Source organism: Jaculus jaculus, chromosome 12 (assembly GCF_020740685.1).
Source record: "Jaculus jaculus isolate mJacJac1 chromosome 12, mJacJac1.mat.Y.cur, whole genome shotgun sequence".
Classification (NCBI taxonomy): domain Eukaryota; kingdom Metazoa; phylum Chordata; class Mammalia; order Rodentia; family Dipodidae; genus Jaculus; species Jaculus jaculus.
The window spans coordinates 65783394-65799087 of NC_059113.1; the positions used below are offsets into that span (position 1 = coordinate 65783394).

Below are 15694 nucleotides of genomic sequence, written 5' to 3' on the forward strand. Positions count from 1 at the left end.
AGACCCAGTGGAGATGCTGGGACCATGAGATGGCTGCCGAGGAGCTGCCAGCTCCGATGAAGTTTCCCAGGACTGTGAGTAGCCTAGCTGGAGGGGCGGAATTGGAATGCCAGAGACTTGTTCCTCGTTAGAATTATCGGATTTAGAGATTTGTCACTGGCTAGAGTTGTTGGACTTGAAGCTACAGAGTTTGATATTTGCCCTGGTTGTTTTAAATCTTGTATTGGTTGAATGTTTCTTTGCTATGCCCAATGCCATCTTTTGCAGTGTGAATATTAATCTGCCATTATGGGTTTTTTTGAGGTTATATTTTGGTATTATGGCTCAGGTAAAAGATCTTGGATTATGGGGATGTATGAACATCATTGGAATTGATAAAAGCTATGGGACTTTTAAAGTTAGATGAACACATTGTATTTTACATCATGTATGGATATTAGTTTATGGGGGACGGGGCGGAATGTGATGGTTTGATTCAGGTGTCCCCCATAAACTTAGGTGTTCTGAATGCTAGGTTCCCAGCTGATGGAGATTTGGGAATTAATGCCTCCTGGAGGGAGTGTATTGTTGGGGGCACGCTTATGGGTGTTATAGCCAGTTTTCCCTTGCCAGTGTTTGGCACACCCTCCTGTTGCTGTGGTCCACCTTATGTTGGCCAGGGAGTGATGTCCACCCTCTGCTCATGCCATCATTTTCCCCTGCCATCGTAGAGCTTCCCCCCTCAAGCCTGTAAGCCAAAATAAATCTCTTTTTCCCAGAAGCTGCTCTTGGTTGGGTGATTTCTACCAGCAAGGTGAATCGGACTGCAACACAGACTAACTGAGAGAGGGAGGGGATATGATGGAGAGCAGAGTAATGAAAGGGAAAGTGGGAGAGGAGAGGGAAATACTATAGTTTGTTATCTGTAAGCATAGAAGTTGTCAATAATTACATATATATAAACTTTTAGGCCGAGTGTGGTGGTGCATGCCTTTTATCCCAGCACTTGGGAGGCAGAGGTAGGAGGATCAGCCAACCTGAGACTACATATTGAATTCCAGGTCAGCCTGACCTAGAGTGAGAACCTACCTCAAAAACCCAAAATAAATAAATAAATAAAAACTTTTTAGTCAATGTGTTGAGATATTAGATTTTTATAATATTCTTTACGATATGTAATATTCTTAATTCTTTACAACTAATTTGAGCTCATTAATAAGGATGACAAAGGCAGCAGCTTCTGAGAGGTTGGCTCTTCTGCAGAAAATCCCTCTCAGCCTTGATGTTGAAACCAGTCTTTTCTGCTATGGCACTCTTGCCACATTGAAGAACTTGAACATGTTTTTGATAACAGCTTTTCAGTGTTTGAAATCTGGGCCCATGGTCAAACTAAATGAGGTACTTTTATATTCAAATTCATTAAAATGCATAGGGCATTTTGGTAGCTTCTGGGACATAATGTGTAGTTTTTAGCAGGCACATGTACAGACACTTGTCATTGTGACACAAAGCTGAACTGCCTTATGGCCATGTGTCTGAGCCATGGTTAAGCTGGTTTGGCCATTCTTGATGTATTTTCAATGTTCATTGACCGAGCAGCATATGGTGTTTTTATATAGTAATTAACCCTTATCATGAATAAAAATAAACTTCATGACGAAAAAGGATGACATAATAGATTCAATGTTTAATATAGCTTTTATTTGTTTAACTTGGTAAATGTTTACTGGGATAGTTTCAAGGCAAAGTCTAGATTATTTTAGTCACAATCCAACAGTTACATGATTCTGATGAACATCCTTTTCTTCAGCATCTACCCACCTCTACATAAACATATCCACAGAAACCTATGAACACATCTTAGTTTTCCACAAATCTACGATTTACATTTCATACCCTGACACACTTCACAATTATCAATTTGCTGCAGATGCCATAGGAGATAAAATTCATGCAATTTCACATTTTCTTTTTAAAGTAAATCCGTTATTCGATAATTCAATGCTATCTAAGGTACACTGAATATCTAAAATAAAACTAATGCCAATTTTATCATGAATTAACATTTACTGTCTTGATGCTAAGTAGGTACAAGTTACTTGTCTGTTTTGGGTCAGATGCCTATAAACTCATTTCCCTCAACTATCCTGTGTAATAAAAACCAAGGTATTTCTTTTCTTCTTGGCACTGAATAGGAGATAGTGGAAGGATCAAGGTGGGTATGTTCTTGATGACTCTGAGTCAGAAAGCACTTCTTCTGGAGCAGAATTTTCATAGTCAGCATTTTCAGGTAATTCAATGTCTATCTCGTCATTACTTTCTGCACTGTAATCAACTTCTTCAAGGAATCGAGGTTCATCTTCATCTAAAACGTAAGTGGTAGGGCTGTAGCCAAAACATACAGAACATACAAGACTTTGTGAGATTCCCAATTTCTAATATAAGGTGATTTTACCATACTAGATTAACTTTGATTTCAATGATAACATAAACAATTTCAATTACTTTTAATCACGACAAAACAGGCAAAGGATAATTTCAATAGGCTTTGTAAGAAACTTTGGTTTCTAATTGTTTCTTTCCTTGAGTAACATAATGAAATCATATTTCAATTACAAAACATCTGCACAGCAAAGGAGACAAATGGGTGAAACAACAGCCTATAAAATGAGAGAAAAATCTTCTTAGCAATACATCGTCAGGATTAATATCTGTAATAGTAAAAACTCACAAAACTAAACAATACAAAACCAAATAACCTATCAATAAATGCACTATGAACAGATACTTCTCAAAGGATGAAATACAAATGCCTAATAAACCTATGAAAACATGTTCAATCTCACTAGCCTCAGAGATGCACACTGCAACCACACCAAGATACCATCTCATCCTTGTCAGAAGAGGTGTCATGAAGAAAGCAAATAACAAATGCTGGGGAGTGTGCCCACAAGAGGGAACCCTTACTCACTGCTGGCAGGAATGTAAGCTAGTCTTGCCTCTATGGAAATCAATGTGGAAGTTTCTCAAAAGGGTAAAATAATACTATACTATATGACCCATCTATACCACTCCTGGACATATGCACAAGGGACTCTATATCCTATGATATAAAAAGTGGAGACACTTTTCTATCTAATGTAGAGAAAATTCCTCCAAATTAAAATATTCCTCCCTGGAGGGAAGAGGGAGATTCAGAAGACACAGGAGGTCACCAAGACTGGTAGAGGTGCAAATGAAAGTCACATGACCCCTCCCAAGGTTACAGGATCAGTAAACAACTGCTGGTGTGTATGTGTGTGTGTGTGTTGGGGGGGAGGGCAGACTGAACAGCTAAGCTGTCTGCAAGTCATGTGCCATGAGCTTCAGAGATGCAGCTCCCATGAGTTGTTATGTATGCTAGGGTGGGCTTTTCACTCACGAACCTGTAAGCAACCCCTTACCATGCTCTGTAACTAACCCCAATAAACTCACTTATTCACCAAAACTGGTTTTGATGCAATTGTGCTTGGTGTGTTACCTGTGTCCTATCTGGGTTGAATAGGTATGTTCATGTCTTCCCAAAGAAGAAGTGTCACATAATACCATCTATGTTCATTACTGCTTTATTCACAAGGGCTAGGAAATGGAATCACTCTAGATTGTACAACAAATGAATGAATAATGACAATGAGATACATATACAAAATCAATTTTATTCTGCTTTAAAGAAAACTGAAACTACAAAATTGGTAGGAAGATAGATGGAATTGGAAAATATTATCTTGAATGATGTAACCCAGGCCGAGAAAGACAGACAAACATTGTACATTCTCACTCACATGTGAATCTCGGCTTCAAATTTTTAGGTTGTATGTTTAAGTTGTCATGTCTGTAAAGCTCAGGAAACTAGAAAGGAGATATGGGAGTGTGTGTTGTTGGGGGGGGGGGATAGTAAAGAGGACAGTAGAATACATGTAATATGAAAATAAAGGAAAGAAATACTGGGGGTGGATAGATTTAAGCAGGATGGGGGTGGGGAGATGGGGAAGAGGGAATTTTAGGGGGAGGATTAACTAAAACTACATATGTATGAAAAAGCCATATGGAAACCTATTTTGAAGCTAATTAAAACTATAATTTAGGCCTTGAGAGATGGCTCAGCACTTAGGGCGCTTGCCTGCAAAGCCTAATGACTGAGGTTTGACTGGCCAGTACCCATGTAAAGCCAGTTGTGCATGCATCTGGAGTTCATTTGTAGCAGCTGGAGGCCCTGGCACACCCATTCTCTCTGGCTTTCCCTCCTTCCTTCTCTTTCTCTCTGTCTTCTTGCAAATAAATAAAAGATATTTAAAAAGGAAAACAAACAAAATTACAATTTAAAAACAGTTTGAATGAAGGTGTCCTACATAGGTAAATAATGCCACTCCCAGAAGTCATAGGTTATTAAGTGAAAATCCCAGTGCCAGTGTATGATACCTCCCTATGAGTTGTTGGCTAGGAAGACTTCAGAGGCCCCCACAGAAGTTATTACCATTGCTTTTGGCTACCTACTAAAACTTAGATGATGATAAATCCCTATTGCTGAAGACTCCACACAGTCTGGTTCTAGGACCTACATAAATCATTCTGAAAACAAGTTGGAGGCTTCTTTCCTCTGTTCAAAGGTGCTATGCAGGCTGTGGGGGAAGAAAAGTAATCTAAAGCTTTATCTAGCTATGGACCCTGCAACCAACACAAATGACCTGTCTAAAGGTGCTATGCAGGCTGCAGGGAAAGAAAAGTTATCTATAGTCTTACCCAGCTGTGGACTCTGCATGCCAACCCAATTGACCTCCCAGACAAGAAGTACTTACTGGTGCATCAGTGGCATGACTGTGATGGTGGTAACCAATTGCTTTCTAACTGGATTTGAGATATATTCCACAAAAGTTCATGGCTGGAGAGGTCTTTATTTATGGGAGGCGGGAGTTGAGAAACTATTGCTGTTTTACTCATTGGTTCAGTTGTCATTGTATCTTATAAATATTTAATGCTTATATGTCCATATATTGGTGCTGCTCTCAGCCCTGGCCAGAGAAGATTCTTATTACAGTGGGTGGTGATTACTGCTGAGACTCATAACTGGTCAAAGTGTATTGAGACTAAGTAACCGCTGAGTGTGTAGCCACAAACAGGAATGTATATAACCCACTCCAAAACTCTAAAACTGTTAAGGAAAAAAGCAGGGATTATATTTCAAGATACAGATATATATATAAGGACTTTTTGAACAGGACTGGTTGCTCAGGAAATAAGGTAACCACAATTGGCAAATTTGAAAGCATCTTATACAGCAAAGATAGAGATTTTGAGACAGTCTATCCCATTTTATTCAAGCCTAGACTTTGAATAAACCCATCTCTTCTACCAAAAACTCTTTTTTTCCCTTTAACACACACACATATATATGTATATACTCATCTACTTATTTATTTATTTGACAGAGAAAGAGAGAGTATGGGCATGCCAGGGCCTCCTGCTGCAACAAGTGAACTCCAGACGCATGTGCCACTTTGTGTGTCTGGCTTTATGTAGGTACTGGAGAAGTAAACTTGGGCTTATCAGACTTTGCAAGCAAGTGCCTTTGGCAAAGTAGCACATGTGTCTGGAGTTAGTTTGCTGTGACAAGAGGCTCTGGCATGCCTGCACTCACACACATGTACTCTTTCTTTCTGCTTGTAAATAAATAAATAAAATTTAAAAAATAAATCTATAAGAAAGGGGAGAGAATTTCTGAAATTGATGCACAAAGGAAAATGTTTCATTGTTCAAAAGCAGCAGTTTTCTGGTTTCTGACTATATGTTCTTTCTCGTATGGAAATATTGTCAGATGTCTTATATAAGAAAAACATATCTGAATAAATACTAGATGGCATTTTATTTATATAATTTGATGTGTATTTATGAAGTAAAGCATCTCCTAAATTCACAAGCTAAACAAAATTAATCACAGAAAATGCAAATTACAATTTGTGTCAATCTGAAGTTTCTACAACATACACACATATACAAATGAAAACACATGCATGCTCATGTGTGCACATGTGCATGTACACAAATGCACATACACAGGCTGAGCTAATATAAAGAACAGCTAACTAAAGAATTTTCATCTACTTAGAAAAAGAGAAATTTGCTAATTTATTTATTTTTTTGTGAAAAAAATGCAAAAGAAAGGTGCCTCTGTAAAAAGTAACTGAATATCCCTCACTCATGCCCATGCAAGCAATACTAGTTAAACCATGGGGGAGGGTTCAAAAAGTTATGAAAATAGGACTGAACTAGTTGGAAAGAAGGGATTCAGTAGGAGTAGGAGGGGATAAGACAGTGTAATAGTGATGATAATGATCAAAATACATTGCATATAAATATGAAATTGTGAAAAAAATAAAAATATTTTAAAAGTTAGTAGGGCTGGGGAGATAGCTCAGCAGGTAAGAGCACTTTGTAAGCAAGCATGAGGGTCTGAGAGGGCCTGATTCACCCTGAATTCAACTTCCATCATCCAGGTAAAAATCTTGGCATGGCCATGTATGCCTGTTAACTCCCAGTCCTGTGGGGAACAGAGACCAAAAAAATCACTGTGACTTACTGTCTGACTGAAAATGGAAGGCAGCTTCAGGTTCAGTGAGAGACTCCATCTCAAGGAAACACAAAGATGGGAGATATCAGAGAACACTCAATATTTTTCTCTGATCTCTGTACACATGTAGTTGGGGCATGCATCTGCACACACATGTAAACATACCATATACTCACCACATCACAACACACATACTACATGCACATCACTAAACTCTAAGAATTGACCTAAAGACATTCCTCACACGGCTGAACCATCTAGTAATGTCCAAGATTTTAGAAAAAATGAAACTAGCACAATTTTTGGAATTTCGATTTTGCACTTGGAGGATATAAGATACAATGAAAAATAGAGATTTTTATAGTAGACCTTTTTGTCAGAGATTACCAGATGGTGATGTTGGGAATTCTGACCTTTGGTTGCATACATATATAAATGGATTACAGGATGATGTGTCTCTCATCATTCTCAGTAGAACACTAGAATCTCTGAAATAATAAATTCAGAACAGGCAGGCTTGCTAGGAGCCACAACTGATCCCAGAGTATGTGAGTTTCTAGGAAGACTCAGTACATAGCAGTAATCACCATTATGACTTACTCCAGTGACAGGATATAAAACAAAACCAGGAAAAGAAAAGGTACAAGAGATAAAGTAAGGGCAGAGGCAAAGTAGTCAGAGCTTTCAGCAACTTCACATGACTTAGAGGGAAAGCTGGAGTTCAGGAAAGCATTTTCCTGAAAGGGAATAAAAAAATAAAACTGACAGATGATTTTTCCACAAAAACACTGGAAACCCAAATTTAATGCAGTGAAATCCTTAAAAGTGCTGGAAGAAAAAAAGTACCTAGAATTCCATGTTAGAGCTTCAAAAGTGAAGAATGAATACATACATACACTCACACATATAAATTGAACTAATATATTTCCAGCAGGCATGCACAAAAAGTCAAATAAAATTTAGCTCCTAGAGGGAAGAAAAACAACCTGAAATTGAAGCATAGAAATAGAGGAACAAGGGCTGGAGAGATGGCTTAGCGGTTAAGCGCTTGCCTGTGAAGCCTAAGGACCCCGGTTCGAGGCTCGGTTCCCCAGGTCCCACGTTAGCCAGATGCACAAGGGGGCGCACGCGTCTGGAGTTCGTTTGCAGAGGCTGGAAGCCCTGGCGCGCCCATTCTCTCTCTCTCCCTCTATCTGTCTTTCTCTCTGTGTCTGTTGCTCTCAAATAAATAAATAAAAATTAAAAAAAAAAAAAGAAATAGAGGAACAAAGCCAGGTGTGGCGATGTACTTAGGAGGCTGAGGCAGGATAATCTCCATGATTTCTAGGTTGGTCTGGTTCAGAATGAGCCCCTGTCTCAATGATAGAGAGAGGGGAGGAACCAGTGAAAAGTAGGAAAGCAAATCTTAATAAGGACTGCCTTAAACAGTAATAACTATAATTAGACTCAAAATATATGCAGTCCATTTAAAATCCACGACAATAGTATAAAAAGTGGAAGGGTAAGGAGAGCCAGCAGTCCCAAGGTGTTAGCATTGTTTATATAAAAAAAAGAAGTAGTGCTTTACACTATGCTCTAATTAAAACAAAAGGTTCAAGTTATAATCTGTAGGGTGCTAATAGAAGAATAATAAAAGACAATGGAACAAGTTAATAAAAAGAAAAATGAATAAAAAAGACAAAGAGGGGGAAAACAACAGAAAGCAAATATGTAACTTATAAACTCATTATACCCATTGTAAAATAAATATGACATACTGAATTATAAATCATATGATATTTTGCATGTAAGATTTACCTCTTATATATAAGAACACAGAAGAGCTGAATAAATTGATCAAAGACAGTAAAAAACAAGCTACGATATGTATGACAAAACAGACACTCAACCAGATATTTCATAATAAAGGGATCAATCCATCAGAATGACATAATTCAAAAATCCTATGTGCCTACTACATAACACCGAAATATATAAAGCATAATCTAACAGTTCCATCTTGAGTACTATTTATTGATAGCAATGTGTGTGTCATGAAGGCAACAAATAAATGGATCCTACTTTTAGTTCATTCTGCAAGTCTGTGTCTTTTTTTTTATTATTATTTATTTATTTATTTGAGAGTGACAGACACAGAGAGAAAGACAGAAGGAGAGAGAGAGAGAGAATGGGCGCGCCAGGGCTTCCAGCCTCTGCAAACGAACTCCAGACGCGTGCGCCCCCTTATGCATCTGGCTAACGTGGGATCTGGGGAACCCAGCCTCGAACTGGGGTCCTTAGGCTTCACAGGCAAGCGCTTAACCGCTAAGCCATCTCTGCAGCCCTAAGTCTGTATCTTTTGACTGGAAATTTTAGACTAATACTAATGTTCAGAGTTATTACTGAAAGTTTTACATTAATTCCTGACAATTTGTTGATTTTGTAGTGCTTGGTTTATTCTTTCCTCTGGCATAATCGATGTGTTTATCTTTCTCTTCAAGTGGAAGAATCTTCCAAATATTTGCTGTAGAGCTGGTTTAGTGGTCATGAATTCTTTTAGCTTATTTTAATCATGTAAAATTTTTCTTTCTCTGTCAATCATGGCAGTCTTGCTATGTGTGTGGTTTTTTTTTTTTTTTCTTTTAATTCACAATTTGAAATACATTGTTCTATACCCTCTTTGCCTTTTAAAGTTTTTTTTTTGATGTACTGTTACTGTTCCTCTGATGGGCCTTCTTTTATAAGTCACTCAGGGGTTTGCTCTGGGTTTTCAGTACACTTCTTGGCATATACCCTGAAAACTATTCATTACAATGGAGACACTCACTCATTCCTGCTTATTGCTGCTCTATTAACAATAACTAGGAAATGGAACTACCCTAGACCTAGATACCCTTCAACTGATGAATGGATAATGAAGATGTGGTGCATATATGGAATTTCATTCAGGTGTAGAGAAAAATTAAATTTACAGGTAAATAGATGGATCTGGAAAAGATTATACCAAGTGAGCTAGCCCAGGCCCAGAAAGTCAAAACACTACATATGCTTTCTCTCATATGTAGACAGTAGCTTTAAATGTTTAGGTATATATGTGAGTTAGAATAAAAGTCAGTAGTAGATGTCAGGAAGCTAGAAAGGGCCCATGAAGGAGAGAGGAGAAGGGACAGCTTAAGGGGAAATGATACCAGATATGTAATTAGAGGGGCAAATGTTGAGGGTGAAATGGCTTAAGGGGAGTCAAGGGAAGAGATGGAGGAGAGAACAAGGTAGAAAAGGTGTAACCAAATTTTTTTTTAAAAAACATGGTATGAATAAGCCACATGAAAACCTACATTTTTGATAATAATATATATGTTTTAAAAAAAAGTCTGGAGCTTGAGAGACAGCTTCGTGGTTAAGGCACTTCCTGCAAAGCCTAAGAACTCATGTTCGAATCTCCAAGTTCCATGTAAGCCAGACACACAGTGATACAAATGTGCAATGTGGTACATGTGCACAAGGGGTACACGTGTCTGGAGTTTGTTTGTAGCAGCTGAAGGTCCTAGCATGCCCATTCTCTCTCTTTCTGCCTCTTTCTCTCTTTCAATAAATACATTTTTTTTAAAAGAGTCTGGAAGAAGCAATCATTGGGGTGGGTAATGCTGTTTCCAGAAGCCATAGATGGTTACAAGAAAACTGTGTCAGGGTTATGCCCCTAAAAATATTCCAGGCTATTTTCAAGGCTCTTGGTCTCCAACCAGAACTAGATGGTCTGACTCTTGCTGTAGACACCACATGCTTGGGTTGTAGGTCACTAAGGAATCAGCTTGGAGCTAAGCTGGAAGCCTTCTCCATGTTGACTACCTGTTAGTATAGTGGAAAGAAGTCATCAATGGTTTTAACCAGCAGTGGATGCTGCAAGCTTTATAATAGACCAGCAAGGTCAAATATGACAACTGGTGCAAGAGTGTCATATCTAAGCCGGGTGTGGTGGTGCACACCTTTAATCTCAGCACTAGGGAGGCAGAGATAGGAGGATCACTGTGAGTTTGAGGCCACCCTGAGACTACATAATGAATTCCAGGTTAACCTGGGCTAGGGCAAGACCCTACCTCAGAAAAATAAAAGTAAAAATAAAAAAGAGTGTCATATCTGTTGTTGGGGAAGCCAACTTCTCTCTGATTGGACTTGAGCCCCACTACACATGAGGAAATTCCTGCTTGGTACTGAAAAACTAATCAAAAGCCTCTAGCTAGAGAGGTCATAAACTCTAGGAAAGCAACTACTACTGGCCGGGCGAGGTGGCGCACACCTTTAATCCCAGTACTCGGGAGGCAGAGGTAGGAGGTTTGCCATGAGTTCAAGGCCACCCTGAGACTCCATAGTGAATTCCAGGTCAGCCTGGGCTAGAGTAAGACATTACCTTGAAAAAAAAAAAGAAACTACTACTGTTGTCTGCCTAAATGGATATATTATGCCCACCAAACTACCCTCTAAATACTAATGCTTATGCCCATATACTAATAGTGGTAGTCTCACTTTTGGTTAGAGAAGCTTCTCTTTTCAGATGGTTGTGACCACTGGGGAGACTCAAGACTTATCAAAGTGCTGAGAACTGTCACTGGAGTGTTCAGTACTGAGACATGTCTATCACACCCTCTAAGACTCAGGGACCACTGTGGAAGACATGGCAAAAAGAATGTAAGAACCAAAAAAAGGAGAAGAGTGTGTTGTAATACTGTTTTCCAGATACAATGTGGTCATGGTATTCATGACCTTAGAGTGGCTGATGCTTCCTTCACAAGGCCTGTATAACAGGAGGAGGAAAATTGATGACATCAAAATAAAAGAAAGAGTAGATGGAAAGAAGAGATACATTGAAGGTGGGAGGGTGGAGGTAAGGGATTATGAACATTGTATCTTGTCTATGTGCATGGAGGTCATCAATAAAAAGTAAAATAAAAAAATAGAATTTCATGATATCTAAAGTAAGCATACATATTTATAGAGTACAGGTTAACAGTATAAGACTTGAAAGGTGTCTTTTAAATATAGGAAAGGCCATCATTTTTACATTCACTTCTACTATTGCTTAGCTGGCACTTTGAAGGACAAACACCTGCGAGTGATCACTCATTTGTAAAGGAGAGAGTTCCCATTAATGTTGTAAAAACTATTACACTAATTTATATAATAACAATGTTGATAAATTAACATACTCAATGTCAAATTAATACCTAACAACAAAAATCATGAAGGGTCTATAAAATGAGACTATTCTTTTTTAAATATCTATTTACTTATTTGACAAAGACACACACACAGAAAGAATGAGTGTATCAGGGCCTCAAGCTGCTACAAACAAATTCCAGATACATATGCCACTTTATACATTTGGATTTACACGGGTACTGAGGAATCAAACCTGGGCCATCAGGTTTTGCAAACAAGTGAACAAGCAAGCACCTTTAACTGCTGAGGCATGTCTGCAGACACAGTCTATCTTACCCATACATGCTCACCATATAAACAGTAACGTCTAGCATTTTGACCAATAATTATAATATTTAATTATTTAAGCCAATAACTGATCAAATTTCATATACAATGACTTTTTTAAAGATTCTATGACTTTTTTTAAGATTCTATTTAAAATAACAATTGTCAGAAAAACTGTCAAAAGGTTACATAGCTATCTGTGGCAGTTTGAATGTATTATTCCCCTCCATCCCCAAAGACTCAGATGTTTTATTAAAGCTTGAAATATGGATTTCCAGCCACCTGGCTGGAAGAGGTGTCACTGGGGGTATATCCTAGGTCCAGAGCTATTTGGAGGCAGAAGTGATTTCCAGCCTAAAGGTATGCAGACTAGCTCTACTTGGGTCCCTGATGCTTGTTGTCAGCTTTTGCTTGCTTGTTGTACTGGCTGTGTGGTGGTACCTCTCTGCTTGGATCTGTAAAAGGGGGCCAGTCTTTTCCATCATTATGGAATGTCTCCTGGATCTGTAAGCCTGAAATAAACCCCATTCCTCCCATAAACTGCCCCTGGTTTAGATGTTTAGTTCAGCAATGTGGAACTGACTATAATACTATCCAATGTATATAGCCATCAATAAAATAAAATTTCTTTTCAACTATAAATCATGACTCATCTTATTAAATTAGATTAAGTGAAATATTTCTCCACTCACTGCTTAATTTTGAGTTAAAAGTACTAAAATTACTAAAAACAACATTTAAAACTAGAATATTTTGTTACAATCTCATTTAAATATCAGCATTACAAGAATCAAGATTATCAGGGCTGGAGAGATGGCTCAGCAGCTCAAGTTCTGCAAAGCCTGGTGGCCTGGGTTTGATCCCCCAGTACCAACTTAAAGCTAGATGCACAAGTGCCATGTGCATGTGGAGTTTATTTGCAGTAGCAAGTGGTTCTAGCATTTCTATTTCTCCTTCATGCTCTCTTGTTCTCCTTATAAATAAAAATATTTTAAGAATCAAGATTATCAACACAATTTAGAAGAGATGTGTAAAACTAATTATATTAATTCTTAGCACACTCTTGGCTATCAAAATTTCTATACTTTTTCCATATCCAACTATTCTAATTATGTCCAGTAGTATACTATAGCATAACAAAAGAATTAAACATGTTTGCCCCACCTAGTTACTTTACAGCTTGAATCAATTAAGTCATTGTCAAAGTCAAGAAGGCTGGAAGGCAGATTATATTCCATTGAAGAAGTCAGTCTTTTCAAACGCAATAAACCAATACAAAATTTTGCTCCCATCTCTTCCAATTCTCGAGTACCAATCTGTAAACCCTACAAATAAAGTAAGATAACATATACTATTAGAAACTTTGCTCCCCACAAGATGCAACTCACTAACATAATATAAAAGGAATTTATAATGACATTTACAAAGTTAAAGCATTATCTTGGAAACAGACATTATATTGAAAGCATTGTAACAGTATGAAATTACCTAGGTCACAAAAGAAAATAATTTCTAAAACACCATATCTTTTTCCTATTGCTTTCTTTTCTGTTTTTGTTGTTGTTAGAAACAGGGTTTCCTTATATAGCCCAGGAGAGCCTGAGACTTATTAGCCCAGACTGGCCTTGGGCTTGGTACATTTCTGCCTCTACCTCCCCAATGCTAGAATCTCATGTGTAGTTATAATACCTGAGTCAAAAGACCATTTCTTTTCTTTTCTTTTTTTTTTTTTCCTGAGGTAGGGTCTCACTCTAGCACAGGCTGACCTGGAATTCACTAGGTAGTCTCAGTGTGGCCTTGAATACATGGCAATCCTCCTACCTCTGCCTCCCAAGTGCTGGGATTAAAGGCATGTGCCACCACACTGGCAAAAAAAAAAACATTTTTGAAACACATAATCACTTCTAATTTCTCAGGAAGATCTTATAACTATTGCACTGTTTACTAAAACATCTATTCCCTTTCACTATACTGCAAATTAATTTCACCAACAAAGGAGAAAAAATAGATGAACATGTGATTTCATGATTCAACATTACTCTTGCAGTTCATATGTAAATATATGTTTCAACAAGATCTTGCTATGTTCCTTGTAATCCATGACAAAAAAATTAACTTTCCAAAAAAGAATCAAAGTCCATAAAGTAGTAAATAAGCTCCTATGCCCATATCAGTTAAGAGGGTCTGATTCATTTTTTTCCTACTAAATCAAAAAGAAGACTGTACATCAATCTTCATGTGTGTGTGTGTGTGTGTGTGTGTGTGTGTGTATGTATGTATGTATGTATGTATGTATGTATGTATGTATATATGTATGCATAATGTATTTTTTTTTAGAGGTAAGGTCTCACCCTACCCCAGAAGGCCTGGAATTCACAGCAATCCTCTTACTTTTGCCTTCTGAGTGCTAGGATTAAAGGTGTGTGCCATCACACCTTTTTAAACTATTTTTAAACTATTACTTTTTAAATGAGCAACATAAGGTTTATCAAAAGTTAAATGCCATAAATTTAGATTGCAAGTGATGGTATTATTTGTAATTTATTTTACAGGTTAAAATTAACCTATAAAATAAGTGAAATCTTTACAGATTTTTTTTTTTAAAGCTGTGTGTATAGATGAGAGCAGACATACCTACAGAAAACGTACTACACAATAGCTAGGTTCTCAGTAACCAGTATTCCATACATGCCATTCCTATGAGATGTGGTAACTGAAAAGAATGCATTATAAAACCTTCTACTTGAGGCACATGTCTTTATAATAAAGAACATTTAAAATTTTCTTGGAAGGCTGGAGAGATGGCTTAGTGGTTAAGCGCTTGCCTCTGAAGCCTAAGGACTTCAGTGATTCTTCAATTTCTGCCCCATTCAAACTGGGGTTACAGCCATGTGTGGTGATATTCACCTTTTCATATGGGGTCTGGGGAATCCACTTTGGGCAGTGTCAGGCCCTCTCAGGTCCTCATACTTGAGGGGCAAGAGCTCTTAACTGCTGAGCAATTTCAGCTCATATTTGTATTTTAATAGCAGTTAGATTTTTAACTCTTTTCCAAAACAGTTAAAGTCATTTTCAAGTAAGGCATATTTAAGACAGGCTCAAATTGAGTAACCTAATACCACACAACAACAAAAAGAAACTAAACTGAACCTATATGGATGAAATAATTAGCCTGACACGTGAAAATCCTTCTATGCCAACACAAGAAAGGTAAACATTCAGGTTTGCTTATTAGTTTATCTGAGGCCCAATTCACTATATGTAAGTTCTCAATCTTTAGTTTTTAGTATTTTTTAAAAACATTTTTTAAAAAATATTTATTTATTTGAGAGTGACAGACAGAGACAGAAAAAGAGAGAGGGAGAGAGAATGAGCGTGCCAGGGCCTCCAGCCACTGCAAACAAACTCCAAATGCCTGTGCCCCCTTGTGCATCTGGCTAACGTGGGTCCTGGGGAATCGAGCCTCAAACTGGGGTCCATAGGCTTCACAGGCAAGCGCTTAACTGGTAAGCCATCTCTCCATAGTTTTTTTTTCCTAGTTTTTAGTATTTTTGACACCCATATATATGTGGTGTTATGTGCATGCATGTGGGTGCACATGTGTGCATGAAGGTTAGAGCTGACATCAAGTGTCTTGCTACATCACTCCCC

The 15694-nt window shown here is 37.8% G+C and overlaps 1 protein-coding gene across 10 annotated transcripts in view; it reads right to left on the reverse strand.

The window, feature by feature from the left end:
* Positions 1-1658: 1658 nt before the first annotated feature.
* The window catches only part of Agtpbp1 (ATP/GTP binding carboxypeptidase 1), a 241355-nt gene continuing 227319 nt past the window's right edge, over positions 1659-15694 (reverse strand). For all 10 annotated transcript variants that reach the window (XM_045131075.1, XM_045131073.1, XM_045131072.1 and 7 more), the window contains 2 exons: positions 13208-13368; positions 1659-2364 (listed from right to left, as the gene is read on the reverse strand). In XM_045131075.1, the coding sequence (XP_044987010.1) occupies positions 2190-2364; positions 13208-13368 (336 nt within the window). In that variant the 3' untranslated portion in view covers positions 1659-2189. The remainder of the gene's footprint in view (positions 2365-13207; positions 13369-15694) is intronic.